Source organism: Fukomys damarensis, unplaced genomic scaffold (genome assembly GCF_012274545.1).
Source record: "Fukomys damarensis isolate Sample0158 unplaced genomic scaffold, DMR_v1.0_HiC HiC_scaffold_23, whole genome shotgun sequence".
NCBI classification, from domain to species: Eukaryota; Metazoa; Chordata; class Mammalia; order Rodentia; family Bathyergidae; genus Fukomys; species Fukomys damarensis.
In genome coordinates, this window is record NW_022900935.1 from 36,657,451 (window position 1) to 36,678,091 (window position 20,641).

Consider the following 20,641-nt stretch of genomic DNA (forward strand, 5'->3'; position numbering starts at 1 on the left):
AAAAAAAAAAAAAAAAAAATTAAACTCCTACATGAGCCCCAATCCATAAATAGGAAACACACTTTAGCTAGTATGGAGGTGACTATATTAACACAATTCCCTGGTCACTGAATGCACTCAGCACTGTACCAAGACCTGTCCCAGACTGTGCCACATTCACTCTATGGAATCTGTAAGAGAGGTCGCACTCACCCCATATTCCAGATGGAGATCCCAAGGGCCAAGGTCACACAGCAAGTTAAGACAGATCATTCAGCTTTAAACTAGAAAATCCAAGACTTCTGAGCCAGATATAGGTAATGGAGAAAATGGTCTTAGTAAGGGAAACTGAGAAACTAACAAAGAAGAGGACAGGAGAAAAAAGTGCCACTAGTTAGTAGTAGGAACTCAGTAAGGGCCAGGTCCATGCAGCAAGGGAAAGGCTGTGCCATCTCCAGCCATCTATACTGCTGACCAGCCTTGGCTGGGAGGCTTCTCCAGGCATCCTTTGCACTGAACTCTACAATGTGTAAAAAGGAGTTGTTTTTCCCAACAGCCAGTTTCAAGTCAAAAAAAGTGCATTGGTTTGGCCATAATTGAGAAGCCCTTAATAATTAGTTCTATGCTATGCTTACCCGCTGGGGAATTGAACTGAAACAGAAGATTTGGTTCTAATGCTGAGGGTCAGATTTGCAGAGTGACAGTGGAGCGACAGAGTCAAGACTCCCTGTGATTCGTTCTGTGTGGGCAGAGTACCCCACCTCCTTAGCTCACTCACTGTCCCACCTTGTCCCACCTACCCTCCTCCTCCACAGTGTCCATGGAGAGATCATGGACACTTTTTTAATTACCACAAATTGTTTGAGTTGTGAAAAGGACACTCAATGTGATCCATGTCCTCAGAGTCTCTCAAAGCTGAAAGCCAATCTGAACTCAGGCCAAATATGGCCTCTTGTCTGTAGGGGAGAGAAGTTATGGGAAACTTTTGGAAGGCCCCTCAGTCTGTTGGTTATTCAGTGTCTCTTACAAAGCAAGTTTGGGTGTGTTAAGTATAAGTAAATTAGAAACATATGGATTACATTTCTATTGTGATCACGTATGGGTTTCAGAATGATAAAGAGTGAAGAATTCAGGGTTTTAAGAGTCCAAAATACTGTGCGAGTAGTTTAGGGCATTGCAGGCAACGTATGGCTACCTTCTTCCATCCCAAATTCAGGGATTGTTTGGGGGTGTGACAGGCCTGTTCAGTGCCCTTACTGCCTGTTTAGACCCAAAGGGCCAAGGACCAGAAGATAATCTGTGACAGGTTTCACATGTTCTTGTTTTGATCAGACTGGAAAAAAGATTGAATTGTTAAGAAGGGCCTGGTCTTTTTTGGAGGATTCTTATCCTTTTGGAAACCTCCAAACATAAGACAAAAATATTTGGCAAGCTTGAGCTTTAATGTCCCCTATAGTTTATTGGATATGCATTTACTTTTTCCTGGTCCTGGAGATGGAGCCAAGGGCCTTGAGTGTGCTAAGTGCATGCCCGATCCCTGAGCTGCATCCTCAGCCCTTAGATCTATGTTTTATCTCCTATTATTGCTCTTAATGTTGGTGACACTGCCATCTTAACGAAATAGTAGGCAGGTCTTACAAAGCATATTATATACTATATGTTAAGTACACATTACATAAGCATTTATAAATATGTACATCCAGACACATAGTGTGTTATTACAACTTACAATATAGGAAGTATATAAGGGAAGACACAGGCAGAACTACCTCACCCAGCATTGTAGTACGAGTCAGAGTTTTAAAAAGGCATCTCCATGAAAATAATATTGAGCTAATGCCTAAAAAGACATATCCAAGTTAGTGAAGGGAAGATGAGAGGGAGTACCTGCCAGTTAGAGGAAGATTATGAAGACTCAGAAATGAGGCAGAAAATGGTACACTTGGGGAATTTTAAGTTGGTCCGTAAGGCAGCAGCCTCACCTATGATGTACTTGGTTGGTGCAGTGAAAAATTATGGAGCCAGGGATTGGAGAAATGATAGCATATATGATTAGGCCAGATAAATATGTAGCTAATGGATCAGAGAGGGTCTCATATGTCATGGGAACCTCTGAAGGAGTCCTGAGCAGAGATTGAGAGCCATGGGGTGGAAGACAGTATTTGAGGCCAAGGAACAATTTAATCACTGATGCAGTAATCCAGGCAGGGAACTGGACTGGCACAGTGGAAATGAGAAGAAACAAAAAGAGGGGACAGAATATAGTGACCTAGAGAAACTCCATGAAAAAGTTGAACAAATCAAGATTGGTATCCTGAGGCAGGGTCTCAGAACAAGAGAAGCTGTTGGGAAGAAGGATGCAAGTTATATATTGGACATGTTGAGAGGATACCAGCTCATTACCCAGTGTGAGACTCGGGAGGAAGGACAGAATTTGGAATAAAAATGGGGCACCCAATAGCTTAATGATTGTCATTATACAAGTGGGGTGGATGATCTGGCCCCAGGAGATGTAGAGAGTGAAAGGAACACAGGAAAGGATCTGGGAAAGGAGGAAGAGCCCATTACAGACAAAGTGCTCATGCGTGAGTCCATGCTTTTGACCTGAAACTTCCACTGTCCCAGAAAGGAATAGAAGAAATCCTCTTATCAAGGGTCTTTATCCCCATTGTAACAGTCAAGATGTAGCCATATCTGGTTGATGAGATTATCCTCATGTGTAGGTGAAGTAACTGAGTCTCAGAAAGACTCAAGCTCATATGGCCAGTAAATGACCTAATTATAATTACCGAGGGTTGACTGACTGTGAAGTCTGTGCTCATGTCACTTCATCATGTTCACTGTCTTGAAGATAAGACACGGCTTTATCTTCCCTGTTCATAGAAGAGGCAGACATGTTAATAGCTCATTGCAATTGAATCTGAAAAGGGCAAAACTGGGGGTGAATGTTAAGAGTCCACATTCATAAACAGATTTCTCTCTGCTCTTTTTTGTACTGGGCAGTGATCTGGGAGTTGGCAGGACTGTGTACAAATGGTTTTTCTCTAGTAAGATGATAGTACAAGTCCATTTGGAAGGAGAGATGAGCCACCACGGAAATACCCAGCCCCACACATGCCTGCGGCTACCCTCTAAAAATCCCGACCTGGCTGGAGGCACTCAAAACAAAACCTCCTGTTCTCTCCCAGGACAACTGGCGCCTGGATCCTGCCTCTTGCCCCTGCCAGAGGCTTAGGCCAGGACAGCCTCAGAATGACAGGGAGAGGCAGAACAGATGGAGCTGGAACAGCTTCTTGCACTGCACCAGAAAGAGGTGTGTGCAGGCATCTGAGCCTTGTCATGCAGGGAAACTCAGTGGATGGGAGCAGAGCCTTAGATGGAACTTAGTCAGTGGCAACCACTTGTGGAGCCAGCATGGGCACATACATGAAGAGAAGCAGGAGCCCATGGAAGGACCTTCTGATCCTATTATACCATTTCTGATCTTGGGCAGTTTGCTTATCCACTTTGTGCTTGTGTTTCCTTCTGTATTCAGGCTGAGTACATTAGACTTTCCACACTCTCAGAAAGCTCTTAAATTTGAATGCATGTGTGTGCTCCCAAGTCAGTGATACTGAGTGATTCCCCCAGCCCAAGCTGAAATCCAACTCTCACTAGACTGTAAGCCTTAGGAGGGCAGGGTCTCTTGTCAGCACACAGTTCTGAAGCCTCCTGTCCCAGACTGTGCCACATTCACTCTATGGAATCTGTAAGAGAGGTCACACTCACCCCATATTCCAGATGGAGACCACAAGGGCCAAGATCACATGGCAAGTTATGACAGATCATTCATAACATTCATAACAGATAATCTAGCCTCCTGTGTCTTTTCATGCTTGGGACAGTAGTTTGCTGAATATGTGTTTATTCATCTAATGTAAGATGTTGAAAATAGCCATTGCATATAACCCAGGAAATTGCCACTTAAAAACTCCCTCAATAACCTTGGCCATATTATAGAACAAGCAGGTACTTGTAGAAGTCCCCAGAAACAGCCCAAGAGTCACACAAAACCCTAGGCACGGTCTTTGTTGAAATAGCTTGTTGGAGAATCCTAACTGACTAACTGAACTGGAATAACTCAGCTTCTTGAAGTCTTTGAAAATCTTAAAGACAAGAGAGATATTAGGTACTCTAGAACCTCTACTCATATTGTAAATGACAGGAATGAGGTCCATAAAGAGAAATTACTTGGATCCTGAAATTACTGCTTTTCGATTCACTGACTGTTTGACTCCCTACAGCTTAGATTTTCTCATTTGTGAATTTAAGTTTAATAACAGAATCTCTCATTGGGTGGTCATGAGTAGTAAATGCGATAATGTATATAAAGAGCCTGGAAGAATTTCATAAATGCATAATCACTTTTAGAAAGTACTACTATGTCCTTATTATTTGTTATTTATTTTATTATTATCTAACATAGAAGGTCATTTCACTGAGTCGTCTCCCAAGCGCGTTTTAAAAGTTGCACTAGGATCTGTGGATGCAGAGCTGTACCTATCCTTTAACCATATGAGCTTTTCTTTAAAGCTGAATGCAGCTAACTCACAGCCCCATGATACTGAGTCCTTTCTCCCTGAGATACTCCCCCTCCACCTAAGCCACTGTGTCTCCTCAGTCAGAGCAGTTAGAGCATCTCTGTGACCACCTCTGATAGGCGCTTACTCCCCTCCCAGGCACTAAGTGGTGCTTACCTTTGGCCTCTACCAGATTTCTCTCCAGCCTCATTGCAGTGCTTGCCATTTTGGGTTGTAGTTTTGGGGCTGTGCATCATCATTGTTATCATCATCATCACTATTAATATTTTGCATTATTACTTTGACAACATTGTTGTTGATCTCAGTTCCTGGCATACGGTCTAAGCATATCAAATCTCTAAGTACAATTTAAGCAAAGCAAAAATGAATATCCATGTATCCACTACCCATCCTATGAAAGAGGATATTGCTAGGGCCTTTTCACTGTGCTATTTATTTCCAAAAGTGTCTTTGTTAATACAGGACCTTGAATCCCACATGGATTTTAGAGTCACCTGGTTTGTTTCTACAAAGAATCTATGTGGGATTCATTCTAATGGAGATTTCATTGATTTGTAGTAATTTGGTGAAGCATTGATTTCTTTAAAAAACTATCTTCTGATTCATAAATGTTTTATTGAGCTTTCCCATTGGTAAGACACAATTCCTGACACCCACAACATAAATAAAGAAAAAGAGGATTAACTTTACTCATGGCTTCAGAGGATTCAGTCTGTGGCAGACTGACTCCGAGGCAGAAACAACATGTTGGAAGGATGTTGTGAAGCAAACACCATATTGGAAGGATGCTTTGTTCCTGTTGGCCCAAAAACAGAGCAGGGGAAGAACACCAGAGAGGGAGAGGCAAGAAACAGACATGGCCCCAAGGCCATGCCTTTATGACCCACTCATATACACCAAGAAGTGCTTCAGATTATCTACAGATTCAATGTAATCTCCATTAGAATCCCACATAGATCCTTTGTAGAAATGAACCAGCTGACTCTAAAATCCATGTGGGATTCAAGGTCCTGTATTAACAAAGACACTTTTGGAAATAAATGGTACAGTGAAAAGGTGCTATATCTAAGGGGCAGAACCCTAGGCCAGTCAAGTTGCCAGTCCACTGTAACATCACACTCAATATGGATTTTGTTCTGTATCTATTTAGACTTTAATTTTCTCTAAAATATTTTACAGTTTCCCAGTGTGTTTTGTATTTCTTTTGTTAAATTAATTCCTACATACCTCCTTTTTGATATTGTTGTAAGTGAAATTGCTTTCCTAATTTCATTTTGCTATTATATGGAAATAAAATTGATTTTTATTAAAAAATTTAACTGATTTCTTATTTAATTTTGATTACTGCTCTAGCTCTCTGAGGTAATTTTGATTCTTGATTGGGACATTTCCCATAATAAGCAAATCTTCCAAGTTTTAATATCTGAAAATACGATGCACTTTACTTCTATATTATAATTGGAGATGGTGACTAAAAGGAGACCAAGGGCACATCTGAGACCTCCATCCTGGCTCCAGTTACTGTGAGCTGTGGTTGCTTAGTCACTTGAGTGTTCCATCGTGCACGTCTCAGTTTCAGGAGAGCAAACGTTTATTTGGTATTTGACACAGAATAAACTGTCTCGTTGTGGTGCAGTCAGCACTCTCCTTTTGGATCATAGGACAGCCTCCCAGCCAAAATAGCCATCAGCCTAGGAGGAGCTTTCACAAAAATATTTTCAAATATTTAGGTTTACTGGGAAGGATTAAAGAATACATAAATACACAAATATGCATTCTCTAACTCCCTCTTCCTCAAAACAGACTGTTACTCGTTTCCTTTAAAAGCACGGGGCTTGGGAAAGATTGGACATTCTCTTTGTTTCCTTACTTTACTTGGAGTGTCTGATGGGAAGCATGTGCCATGCCAGATGAATGAGCACAGAAACACATCAGCTCAAAATGGTCTGTGCACAGAGCCAAGTGAGAGCCCTTGTGCTCTAGTGAAGGCTTGCTGAGGTGACACAACACACTTCCTGTGGGCCTGGGTGGGAGCTAGGTGGATATGGGTCCTTCCTAAGGGAGCTCTGGGGAACAGAAAGCCTATGGGTGGGTCTGAGGACAGCATCTACCTCAGTTAAATCCCTCAGCCATTCACATAGCTGTGTGACCGTGGACAACTTAGACCACCTCTCCAGGACTATTCTGTCAGGTGGAGCCGAGAGTTCTTGCAGAGAGGAAGTGCAGTGCACTCAAAGGTGATTTTGCCTCGGTGAGTGTCTACCTGTCCAAATCCTGAGTTGTGAATACAGTTATAAATATGGGCTGCTTTTTTCACCCCAGAGCTCTCCAGTGCAGTTTAGATCAGGAATTTCTACTGTTGGCATGTGGAAACATTTTCACTGGCAAGGGCAGGTTGACAAAAATGAGAACCAGTTAGTGTGTGCTCCTTGTGGCTGGCTCCCTGGCTGTCTCACACACAATACACAACTCACCCATGTGAGTAAATTCTATGTGTATTTTATATATTAATTGACATATCACTTCTGTGAAGCTTTCCCTGACACCTAGACTAGATTAGGTATCTCATTTTTGTGCTGTCATAATACCTTTTGTTTCCCTTCATTCATTTATGCTTTATAAATACATGGCTGAGAAAGGCTTCAGTTAATGCTTGTTTTATAGTTACTAGCTGTCCCAGTTTGATTGGGGCTCATAGGTTTGCAGGACACAAGACTTTCAGTGTTGGAACTGGTACAGTACTAGCAAACTTGAGTGGCCACCCTCTCTCCTCCGAGGATGGCATGCTGTGGGAGGACAAGTGCTGCACTCCCTTTCTTTGTGTCTCCAGTGCCTGACAGGCATCTGGATCGTAGTAGGATCTCAGGGAACATCGGTTGATCCAGTAAAGGAAAAGATGCGTATGTTGAACCACTGTGCTTTTGGGGGCCTATTTCTCTGAGATTATTCTTCGTATTTTATATGTTAAACCCCCTCGCCCTTTTAATAAATTGCACTTATTTGACAAAATTAAAAGTTGAAATTTTTATATTTTTTCCTTGCCTTTCCAAACTCCCTTCCAAATTTGGAGGTTGGAAATTCTACAGAATTAAGGAATCACTAGTTTAGTGAAAAAGAAACTAAAATGAACTGGCATAAAAGCAATTAAAGAAGGTCTATCTACAGGCTAGACCATAAAGTTCATGAGAGCAGAAATAATGGGTATTCAGTTTTTCTCTATTTCTAGAGCTAGCATAGTAATAGGAATTTATGGTAAGACCTGAATAATTCTTTGTTGCATAAATAAAAGAATAGATTCTCTCAAGACCTGGTAGAGTACACCATGTGTGTCTGACTCTCATTACCTCCCTACCCTCCAGCTAAACCTTTCCACACTCACAAATCTGACTTTAGCAGCCATTCCTGCCGAGTGGAAGATAAGCAGGTACCACTGGGGATGAAGGTATACACAGCTCCCCACTATCTGTCCTGGCTCATCTCCATACATACGTCCTTTCTTCACCTTTACAGGGCACTGTGGTCTGCTACAACAACACTGCGGTGTCTCAGGAGCTGAGAGCACCTTTTCTCCCATGAGGCTTTGTTCAAAATGCCTGCTCCACTTCTTTTAGCAAAACGAACCTTTTGTCCCTTTCTCTGAGAAGCCACCTCTGTAACATTCTCTTGTCAGATGTAAAATCAGAACAAATTATGGAAAAGTTTATTGTCATACAAAAAGCACAGATTGTGATCAGCAAGACTTCAACCCAAGTGGTAAGAGGCTGAGCCCTAGCAGTTGGGTTACCTCACAATTTATGAAGCATGCGGGAGAAAGCATTCTGGCCTTGTTCCTGATTTCCTCATTGGCTATTAATGTCTTTTTGGTGTGTGGTGGGATGGGGAAGAACTGTGTAAGCTCAGTGCCTATAGCTACTGGTTTAATTTCACTGAGTCATGCTGACAAGGATGTGAAGTTTGCATTTTAATTTCATTAAATCATTCTGACAAAAACATAAAACTTATATTTTGTGCCTGTATACTGTGGGAGCTAAAATTTCAGGAAAATTAGAATGACTTAAGCTTTGGCTACTGAGCTATGGGTAGCTGGGTCTTGAGTACTTACCTAAACTGTGGCTTCCTTTGTACTTTTATATAACACATTTCTCAGCTACAAGATCCCTCTTAAAATTCTGTTTTGTCTTTATCATCCCATGGATCAAATCATAGTCTGTGTATATTAACCATATACTTCTTCCTTGCATCTGAGCTTCTTTTTTTCTCTAGAAAGGAAAATTCATCTGATTCATTTCTGCGTTCCCATCCACAGAATATGCTACTATCTGGCAAGAAAATGGTTTTTAAAAAAGAAATGTATCAGTTATCTATTGCCACAAAAATGCTAGGTAAAAAACAGGAAGTCTTAGTAACACATAACAGAAGACATGTATTTTTGCTCATAAATCTGTTGTTTGGCTAGGTGACCCTGAAACTCTGGGACAGTCAGTTGCTGGCTAACAGAATGCAATTGCTGGTCTTGCCTGCGCTCTCCCCCATATTTGGCACACAATCTTAGATCATGGGGTTAATCATGAATTTTCATCTGGGGCAAAACTTATAGCTGTGGTAGAGGGGTAAGACAAGGAATAGAAGCAAAAAGCTTTCTTGGGCTTAGGCCTCGAACACTAGACAGGCACTTCCTCCTTGGCAAAACAAGACACAAGCTTCTCAGATCCTAGAGGTTGGGAGGTAGACCCATCTCTCAATCGGAAGAGCTGCAAGTCTCATTATGAAGGATGTGAGTATAGGAAGGATAGAGAGTAGAGACCGATTTTGCAATCTCTGCCACAGAATATGGGGCAGCAAGGATATGCTTCACCAATTTCTTTCCATAATGATCATGTTTTTCTACGTTGACATCTAAATGGTTTCATCAGAAAGGTTTCCAAAAATGGAGCCATGACCTTCCCTGAGAGAGAGTGACTCCCCACCATGGAAGGAATTAACAAGAAGCTGAATTTCCTGGTCAGGAAAACGTCAGGTGGGAGGAGGGTAAAGCTTCCTCCACCCCTGAGGGTCAATGTTTTCACTTCTTTCTTTCCAGATCAGCAAAGACCCCATTTTTGTACCAGGCGTGTGGGGGCCTTATTTCTCAGCCATGGTCCCTGGGTTCTGGCTGAATGAAGGTGGTCAGAGCATTACTGGAAAACTGGTAAGTTGAAACTCTATGGGTAGGGCCCTGAATATTCTTCCATGTTGACTAACCCATTCTGTCATACCACACTTTGCCCAAGATCTGGAAGACTTGCAGACTCTCGAGTGAGAGTTTATATCCTCTCAGTGCACAGCCTGGCATAGTACAGATGCGCACACGTGTGTGTGTGTGTGTGTGTGTGTGTGTTCTAATGGAATAGATATTGCTCTAGGCAGTGGTGGTTGTCCCTCTTCCTCACCTGAAATTTCTCTACACATCTATTTTTCTTAGAGAAGTAATAATTCTACTTTATAAAATAACAATGCAACTTCCCAACCCAAATCTTTCACTGTTTGCTGATAGTCTGTAAGTCATAGTTCCTGTCATTTCACCCTCAGGAATAACTTCATTTGTCCTTTACAACACAGCTCCAGCTCCTACCACATTTATTCTCATTGGCTGCCTAATCTGCTTTTCTAGAACACCATGAGCTCCTGAAAGACAAGAGTTTTATCACACTTCTCTCTGTATCCAGCTTAGTGTCTGGCCTGGAGAAAGTATTTAACAGAAATTTGCTGACTTATTGTTAATTGTCTAACAGGGGAGACAGACAATCCATGAAAGTGAAATAAATACTGTAAATAGATACAAGGCTAGGTTAGGAAACTCTATGAGAGAGAAGAAGACGTGTGCTGAGCCATAAAAGATAAACAGGAGAACCAGGCAAAGGTCTGAACAGGCTCCTAGGCAGGGGAACACAAATAAGCAGACACAAAAGTGAAAGATAGCAAGGCCTATTTGAGGGGAAAATAGTCCAAAATTTCAGCTGTGACATGAACAGTAAGAGCAGGGCTATGACTGAATATGGGCATGTCCCATCAGAGACAGAGGGCAGATTCTTAGGGAATGTAAAAACTAGCATGAAAACTGACACACTCCGAGTCAGGAGCAAAGCAGACTTTCCAATTAAGTCCAAAGACGCCAAGCAGAGACAGCAGCAATGCCGGTAATCCTAGCACTCAGGAAGCTGAGGCAGCAGGATTATGAGTTCAAGGCCACCCCGGGCAGCAAGGTGAAAACATGTTTCAAAATAAAACAAACAAAGGAAAGACAGAGTAAGAATAATTATAATAATAATATTAATAACAATAGCTACGGTTTATTGGGTGCTTTTTTGTGAGAGTGATTTATGTTCAAATTCTTAATTATTGGGCCGGGGATTTAGCTCAGCGGTTTGGTGGCCTGCCTCACAAGCGCAAGGACCTGAGTTCGATCCCTGGTACCACAAAAACAAAAACAAAACAAATTCTTAATTATTAAATCTTGAATGCTGTTCATAATAATCACAGTGCCTAATGTTATTTTCAAGGCTTGGTTCCAGGTCTCATTTCCCGGAACTTTTCATATTCATATAGTATTAAATCACTTAATCCTTTCAAAACTCCTATGAGATGGAGTTATCTGTATTTTTTTTTTTTTAGTTTGTAAATCTGTAATAGTATATACTATTTTTTCAGTTGGCACCGGTACGTGTTTTCAGTGCATAATGATGTACTACTTTGGGGGAGTTGGTTATGTATGTAACACGTCTTAATTCCTTTTTCATCCCCTTCTCTCCCCTGCCTCCTCACTCCCTCCATCTCTTGATCTGCTTTGCTCCTGAAGATCTCTCTCTGTCCCCTTCCCTGCCTCCCTCCCTCCCTCTACCCCTCCCTCTCTCTTTTCTGTTATCTTTTGTTTTCTCTTTACTTATATTGTGACAGTTAAGCCTGTGTGCCTGATTTTTTTCTCTTAACACTATGTATGCATCCATTTTCCTACAAATGCCTCAGGTTTTCTGTATTTTACCAGCAGGCATATGAAGCTCAGGATAGCCAGGTGGCCTAGAGGGGTTTCTGAGCCATCATTAGCTCTTCTGACACTTGCCTTTCCTTACCATATGCTGATTCTGTAAGTCTGGCCATGTGCTTTAGGAGGCACTGTCCTTCTGTAGGACTCTGAAGAGAAGTTGCCTCTTTTTGGTGTTTGCACACACATGTTCTCTAGTGAGCCACATAGGAAGGCAGCTGCTCCAGCAGTACTGGGCTCCTCTTTAGAACATGTCATAAGCACACTGCCAACAGCAATGAAGGAGGGAAGAAAATGGAAGGAGAGAGGAAGAGGAAGTAAAGAAAAAGCAGAGGAAAAAGCAAGAATAAAAGAAAAGAACTGAATTGTAGCTTTGAAGAAAAAGATTGTTTTGTCTCATTTTTTCCTTTCAAATGCAGATCTCCCATTACAAGGAAGTCCTTCATTCCAAGTATGTGAAGGGATGGTTCTTTAAAAAAAAACAAAAACAAAAACAAAAACCTTCATCTGGTTATCTTCAGGAATGAAAAATAAAAAAGTAGGGGAGGTGGATAGGATCTCTTCTGGCTCTGGGGCATTTTTCATTTGACTAGAATTAGACTTATTTTTCATTTATTTCACATCATTTCATTTTACTGATTTTTTTCTTATTTGAAAGGTGCACACTACCTTCCTTTAGTGTGATTGATTTCATTAGTACCATCATGTACCCATCAAGGATTATCTTGTGCTTGCCAATTCTCCAGAAAATTGTCAAAAAAAATAAAAAATTGCCAGATTGTTTTAGCCCTGTGCCTTCACAGCATCCAGAAGCTGAAGCTTATTTCCAGCTATACCTTGACCATACTCCCTCTGACTGCTGTTCTGTCTTAACTGAAGTCATTTTTATTGGGCAAGAGTTTGGTTAAGGGAAAGTAACACAAGCTCTAAACCACCCGAGAGGGCATTAGCTTTTGGGGACAGTTGATCTTAGATAAGGGGTCACCTTTAAATTATTTAAATCCTAAATTCGAACTTAGGATCATGAGTCACAGGAACGAAATGCGGGTTGCTGTATGCTCTCGAAATGTTAGGATTTGTGCATTATGAGTGCCTTGCTGCCTCCTCCCTTGTGCCCAGTTTGGGTCAGCTATGAAAGGCAGCCTGCTGGAAGTGGATTATGAACAGCTTGTAGTGTGCACAGTGCCTTGCAAGTAATGGAGATGGGATTCTATCCACTCATTCGTTTGCCCTTTCTGTGGGTTAGGGCATTTCCTGTAGGGATTTCCTGATCGATTACACTGGTTCAGGCAAAAATTAGGTCAGTCTAGGAGCTCACCATCAAATGACAAAGTTGGATACAGAACGAATAATTATGATTTATTATAGTACACAAAAACAGGTTGCACTATCCCTGCACCCTACTGGAAAGGTGGTCAAAATTAAGTAAAATTAAGTACTTGTTATGTGCCAAGTACTGTTAGCCCCATTAAGATTTTTAAAATTTTAACATGATCATCACAGCATGTACTTACATTCACTACTATTATATTAGTTTTACTAGGGAAGATGTAAACTGAGAATGGTAAAGTAACTCTATCAAGAACTTCCAGTTAGTTACAAGTCAGAGAACTGAACTAGCTGCCACCAGAGTCCCCAAATTGGTCCAGAACCAGAGTGAGTGACATTTTTGAGTTTTACATACAATTCTCTCAGATTGGAGAAGCAACTATTGTCAGTCAGCTTGACATTCCTGTCAAGTGTCTTGAAGCACATATAGCTGGCAGGTTTTGTAGGGCCACGAGGCGTGTGTGTGTGTGTGTGTGTGTGTGTGTGTGTGTGTGTGTGTCTCAGTGTAGATGAGACCTGTTCCAGCAGCAGAGTGTGTCCCCAGCAGACTTCACACACACAAACCAACAGTGCAGAAACATGTGTCTCCCGGTTCCCTCTTGCTGCCCTGTATTTCCCTGTATTTTTTGTATGCCCACCTGGATTTCTACACAGCTCAGTTGGCTTCTTGCCTCTCATCTTTCTCCCACTAATCCCATTCTTGCTTTTCAGCTAAAATAGTGTAAGACACAGATGTAGTCCTTTCACTACTGCTGGCATTTTAGTTGTCTGAAGAATAATATCTGAACTATTTCAGAATGAATGTATTCACACAGCCAATATTTATTGAGCATTCCTGTGTTCATGGGTACTGTTCAAGGTAAAAAAATACAGCATAAAACAGCTTCTCTGTTTCTCCCATCCCCCCAAAATGTACCTTTCCAAGCTTACATTGTACAGGAGAAGACAAGTAATACAAGTAAATAGGCGTGTTTAATTTTATGGTATGCTTAAGCATAGATGGGCAGTTTTATTAATTGTTTTTTTTTTTACTTTTATTAGTACATGTTTGCAGTACATAATGATTACATTCACTGTAGGGAATTGTTAAATGTATATAACATTTCTTTTTTTCTCTTCCTTCCGTTCCTCCTTCTATTTTGCCAGCATCAGATTCATTTATTTATAAGACTTTATAAAGTTAATTGTCATATATACAGATTAAAAGCCAGACCAATAGGTCAAAAGCATGTAAAACACATAAGACAATTATACTAAGTCAAGGTACACATTTAGATACACTGCACTTGCTTACAATACCTTTCTCTTTTGCCTACTGTCTTTTATTTTGTACTGTATTAATATGTCAATTTTTCACACAAGAAATGTGAGATATTTAAGCTTGTGTGTCTGATTGACTTTGTTCAACATTATAGTCTCAAAGTACATCCATTTTCCTATAAATGACTCAAGTTTAGCTTTCTGTAGAATGTAGTAATGCTCTATTGTATATAAATATCACATTTTCTTTAATGTCTCCTGACAGTCATCTGTCAGGATAAGACTCATTCATGTGACATTTGAGTGAGGAGCCAGTAAAGGAAGGGACTTAGTCATTTGAAAGCCCTGGAGAAAAATATGCCAGGCCAAGGGAACACCACTGCAAAGTTTTATGAGGGGTTGCCTGCTTGGAGTATCACAGAACTAGAAATAGCAAGTAGGCCACGTGGGTGGAGCAGAGAGAACCAGCAGCTCCAGGGGATTAGTTCAGAGAGGTAAGCGGACAACCTCATTGGCCATTGTAGGAGTTTTGGCTTTTATGCTGAGTGGAGTGGGACACCACTGAGCAACAGTGAGCAGAGTAGAGCTGTGACCTGACCTGGGTTTTAGAGGATCACTGTGACTGCTGCGCTGAGAATCAACCCTGGGGGATGACAGCACGAGAGCCACAGAGAAGCTGCTGCAGTAAGCCGGCTGACAAGGATGCAGGCAGCGAAGTTGAAGAGGAACAGTCGCATTTTGGATTTATTTCGAAAGTAGAGCCAACAGAATTTCTTGATACGGCTGCAAAGTGCGCAGAAAAACAGAGGTTAAAGTTTTGAGGTGAACATTGCTATCAGTAGAGAGAATGGATTAGATGTCAGGAGGTAGGGTGAATGAGTCAAGAATTACGCCCAGTTTTCTGATGTAGGAACTGATAACCTTCCAGAGTTAATCCTCCATTATTTGTCTTTGTCTTGATGAAGTGTACCATCATTTATATTTTTATGAAAGCCAAAACATTAGGATGAATTTGACTCTTTCCATCTTTCTCTGCATCCAATCAATAAGTCCAGTGGGTTCCTCCTCCAAAATATATCAGCAATTTGTCGATTTATTTTTACTTTCAATTCTTAACACTGCTGGCTAGTCCACAGTTGTCTCTCTCATGGTTTGTACAACATGCACCTCTTACACACAGCACACAATTGAGTCTTGCTTTTCTATCCATTCTTATAATTTCTAATTTTCATTTGGAGTATTTAGATTAATGCAAAGATCTGGAAGGTTGGATTCAGGTCTTCCATTTTGCTATTTGTTTTTTGTGGTTGCTTCTGTTTTCTGTTTCTCTGTCTCTCCAACCTGCCTTATTCTGGATTCATTGATTATTTATCAGTTTATGTAAAATATAAAAAGCCTTCCCCTCTATAATTGTTTGCCAGCCCCTCCCAGATCTTCCTGTTGCAGTTACATGTGTGACATCCACATGTACTATAAAAATATAATACAAAAATTGTTATTTGATTTAAGCAGTGTCTTGGTCTACTCAGGCTGATATAACAGCACACCAAAGACTGTTTTAAAATTATTTTTTTTCTTATATGGAGGTTACAGGTACATGAACAGGTGCTAGCAAATGCACTTTCTGGGGAATGCTCTTTTCTTGGCTTGTAGACAGGCAACTATCACTGTGCCCTCGCATGACCATTAGTCAGTGTGTGTGTGTGTGTGTGTGTGTGTGTGTGTAGAAAGAGAGAGCTTTATTCTTTTCTCATAAGGACACAAGTTCCACTGAACTAAAGCCCCACTGTTGCAACCTTATTTAACCTAGAAGCTCTTAGAAGTTCAGTGTTTGAATTTTGAGTAGACATGATTTATCTCTTAACAAAGAGTCATACATATTTTTATAGAAATTCTAAGAACTCAAACTAGTGTTCTGTATTCATTTATTTAATGACTATTGTCATTGTTTTATACTCTTTTCTTAAAATTTAAGTTTCCATGCAGTGTTTTTCTCTTTACTTCCTCTAGCATTTCTCATAGTGCTGTTCAAATGTAAATAGACATTCTCGGGCCAGGGATTTAGCTCAGTGGTTCTGCCGCTTGCCTTGCAAGCGCAAGGACCTGAGTTCGATCCCCACTACCATAAATAAATAAATAAATAAATAGACATTATCTCTATTTCAATACATTGATTTTATATTTTATACTGAAAGACAGTTTTATTCAATATAGAATTAATTCATGGTTGGCAGATTCTTTTTTTTCTTCATCATCTAAAGTGTCAGTACTTTGTATTTTGATGCTATTATTTCTCATGTTAACCATCATTTCTATTATTCTTCCCTGTTTTTGTAGTGTGACATTTTCTCTGGCTGCTCTCAAGAATTTCTCTTAAGCTTTAGTGTTTATTATTGTATATTATTCTTTAGATTGATGCTTTTAAATTTATAATCAATACCTTTCATCAAATTTGAAGGAATTTGGGGTATTTCAATATCTCTTCCATCCCATCTGTTTTTCTGCTAATAGATTCTAATTATACATAGTAGAGACCTTTGGCTGTTGTCCCATTGAATCCTGAGAGACACAGGGTGTTTTTTTTCCCCAGTGTACATTATCATTCCTATTTTCATATTCTCTCTTCCTCTCTATCTCTCTGTCTCTCTGTCTCTCTCTTTCTCTCTCTGTCTCTCTCCTGTGCTTCACTCCTTTGTATTTTTTTAAGTTCATCATGACTCATTTGTCTATTGTCTTTTCAAACACCATTAAACCTGTTTGTTGTATATTTATTTCAGATATGATTATCACACTAGAATTTTCATTTTTTGTTCTTCATTCCTTGCTATTTCCAGTTTATTAATCGTAAGTTATTTTCTTTTCTATCCTTGAATGTGTCATTAAAGAATGCTCTTTAAAATCTTTGTCTTCTAATTCTCACATCTGGGTTGTCTCAGGTTTGATGTCTGTTAAATGGCTTTTCTCTTAAATGTGGATAACATTGTCCTGTTTCTCCATAATTTAAGAGGTATTGGATTATTTCTATTCCCCTGAAGAGCATTGATTTTTTTTGGTTTACCAAGTCATTTATTTGGCAGAACTCCAAGTTGTATGTCTCCAGTGGTGAGCAGCTAGTGAAATCACTGTTGAGTTTTTTAGCCTTTAGCTGGACTACTTACATTGTTCCTGTGGTCATATAATTCAGAGGCCATCAAAGATAAGTTAGTATTTGTATGCACAGTGCCACACTCCCTTTCTATGCTCTCTCTTTTCTGAAGTTCCTGACCCCAGTCCAACTTACTTTCTAGGTACTATGGTTTCTTAAAACTCTGATCTTACATTTCTTACCAGGAAGACTGCACATTTCTATCTAAGTATTATTATGCATGGCATTGATTAAACCCTACCCTTGGGCAAAAATTTGTAGAATCAGCAAACACAGGCAGCATTACTTTTTCACTTTTGTGTCATGAATCTTCTCTGTTTCCACCTAGCTTGGGCCAGTTGGATGTATTTTGACCAGCATTTGTAACTGTCATGTATGGGAGAAATGTTCAGTCATTATCAGAAATGGAGCTCCTGAATTTTTTTAATAAATGAGATTTCATTCTTCTCCTGATTGGAATACTTCTGTGTCTCACCATTTTCCTTCTAAAAGAATCTAAAGCCCTGATTGTGGCCACTTCCTGCCTCTCCACCCTCACTTTATGCAACTTTCTTCATTGCTTGTTTCTGCCTCATTTCACTGGACTCTCATCAATTCCTAGGACCTGGGATGCTCTTTCCCTCTACAGAGCCTTCACATCTACTTTTCTCTTTACTTATAAAATGTTGAAACTTTATTCTTTTTTTATGTCTTACCTTAGATTTAATCTCCAGATTGCTCTTTCATAACCCTTCCTTGCAAAATTAGTGTCCTTCCCATAGTAACTTTTCATTTCCTTCAAAGCACCAATCACTACCTCCCATTATATTTCTTATATAACTATACTTTTTTTTTTACTCTTTGTATTTTAATTCATATAATCTCAATGGAAACACAAATTCAGCCTATCTAAATTGCTAATGAATCCCCTGTGCTTATTTCCTTTTCTGAAACAGAATAGATGCTCAATTAACACTTGTTAAAGAATCTTAGTAGTCTCAACTGTACTTAAATATTGGCACAGCTATTTTCCTTTTGTAGGTAGAGCTTTATTTTTATTTATCTTTGTATCTTTAGTATTTACAATGATTCATATTATAAGGTAATTGTATATCATGTTAGTTTCATGAATAAATGAACTAATTAACAAAAATACACAAAGTAACCAACTTTGATGGTGAATGATACTGACTGTGGTAGGTTTTAAATTAGAATTTATCCATTTACAAATGAAGTTGCTCTAGGTCAAACTAATATGAAGTTGTGACAAGGAAAACAGAGTTTATACTGTCTTTCCGGAGTGTTTCTTGATCTTAGAGATTGTTCATTGTTGAAATCCACAATCTTTGTCCAGAAACATAGAAAAAAGAGTCCATGTTGTGCTTTCCTCTTTCTTTAAATTTTCATGAGATTTTCAAGATAAAAATCAAGCAAACATTTTTTGCTTCCACATGATACCACATAAGTAAAGAGTTTAAAGATGGCTTAGATTTTAGAAAAAAAGGTGACATTACAGGTTAATTTAAATGGTAACAAAGCAATTGCAAAAAATCATCAACATCGTTAACATTTCTCTGAACCTAAGGATTTCTTTACCAGCAAGGGAGAGTGAGCAGCAACTTTAAGACTAGTAAATAAAACTGACTTTAATTGGAAAGAAAACCCATCATGCAATAAGATCATTTTGCTTTAGCTAAGTGACCATTGAATGTAAGTTTCTTAAAATAAATTCTAGATTTGCATTTGTTGTATCTTCTTTGCCTGTGAACTCCTTGCCAACAGCACTGATATCTTAGGCAGTGCAGCTCTTTGTACTTTTACATACACTTGGCTCTTTGTCACCCTAATTTATTAAGTGCTTCAGAAAGAATCATACACCACCCTACCCAAGGTCACACCCTGAGCCACAGTCGATCTCTGATCTCCTGATTCCTTGTCCTGTTTTCTCTCTGCCACAGGAAAGGTCGAAACTCAGATTTCTAAAGGAGTCAGAAAGCAAGTGTAAGGAATACTTCTCAGTTCCACAGAAAGTTTCTCTTGCATCTCACAGCAATCTAGGACCTGATTCCTTAATCCCTCTGTTGACAAAGAAATGGCACAGAGAAGTAGATTTCTGTTATGAGTAAAACACCGTAATGGTAATGGCAAATTGATAAAACCTGGTGTCTGTCCTTAGGGAATGGCAGGGTGTGCTAAGGCTTTTCACACCTGGAGCACATGAGCCTCTGGGAGGGCTGGAGCACTTGCTATGGCAGGGACATAGAGGCAGCCCAGTGTTGTATACTCTAAAATTCTTAAAGAGAACAGAATCTAGATTTCAAGGATTTAACATTTTGGATTGTTTGTTAAGCATGATGTATTCCAGTAAAATAGATCTGCAGGACAGGTGGCACCCTGCACTACCCAGTCATGATCTGTGCTTTCTTCTGTGATAACTGCTATTTCCTCACATTCCCAATGCACTTGCCACCTTCAGGTCCTAAAGCCTCAAATGATCTCCTGTAAGGTAACTTCCTCATCTTCATGTAGACCTGGAAACCAACCAGCTCCAACTCAAGCTCTCCTCCTACCCCAGCAGCATTTAGCCTTGCCTCCTGTCAGCAGCTACCTGTTCTCAGGCTGAAATCTGAGAGGTTGTGGGAACAAGAAAATAGTCAGAGTTGAACTGGTTCTGTTTGCATTTCTGTGGCATCCTCTTGGCAGAGACAGTCAGCATTGTGACTCTGGCTATTTAACTGGGAAACAGCCTCTAAGCAGGCACCATGTTCTTCAATCTTGTGCCGAGTATGTTGCAGATTAGAACGTGAGCTCTAAGGAGAACCCTAGCAATGCACAGTTCCTGTTGTTGAAATGAGCTTTGACAAGTAACCCATTGTTAATACTGGGACCCCTTTACCACCAGACACTCCAGAAAACAAAAAGTACCGCTAACCATTTGGGGTCTTATTCTCCCAAACACAAAGAGCCCAGAGTGTAGGATAAGAGGCAGACCCTTGAATTACTGATCATGAAAGTATTTGATGCTCATTACAGTAGGGTGAGGACAGGAAAAATATGTGCCTTTGACTCCCACTGTCAGACTCTGCTCCTTTCCTGCCTTTGCTGCTCACTGTGTCTGGTCTTTGCTCGGCCCTACGTACCCTGCCAGATTAATTTTCCTTCACTTTCTATCATTTTACTCCCAAAATTAAAATAATTTCCTGTTGCCTCCAATCCAAAAGTATAAACGCTTGCCTACTTTCAAGACGCACTGTCAGTCCCCACCCTCCTAATTCATCTATATTTCTGCCACTTTACTTATTCTCTGATCTAACATAGACTTACCCTGTGACCAGTGTATTCCCAATGCAA

At 40.0% G+C, this 20,641-nt stretch overlaps 1 protein-coding gene across 6 annotated transcripts in view; it reads left to right on the top strand.

The window, feature by feature from the left end:
* The window catches only part of Fggy (FGGY carbohydrate kinase domain containing), a 420,052-nt gene that overhangs the window by 264,083 nt on the left and 135,328 nt on the right, over positions 1 to 20,641 (top strand). For 5 of the 6 annotated variants that reach the window (XM_010610467.3, XM_010610461.3, XM_010610462.3 and 2 more), the window contains one exon: positions 9,640 to 9,747. The exons of the other annotated variant lie outside the window; for it this stretch is intronic. In XM_010610467.3, coding sequence (XP_010608769.2) covers positions 9,640 to 9,747 — 108 coding nt within the window. The remainder of the gene's footprint in view (positions 1 to 9,639; positions 9,748 to 20,641) is intronic. 6 annotated transcript variants of the gene reach the window in all.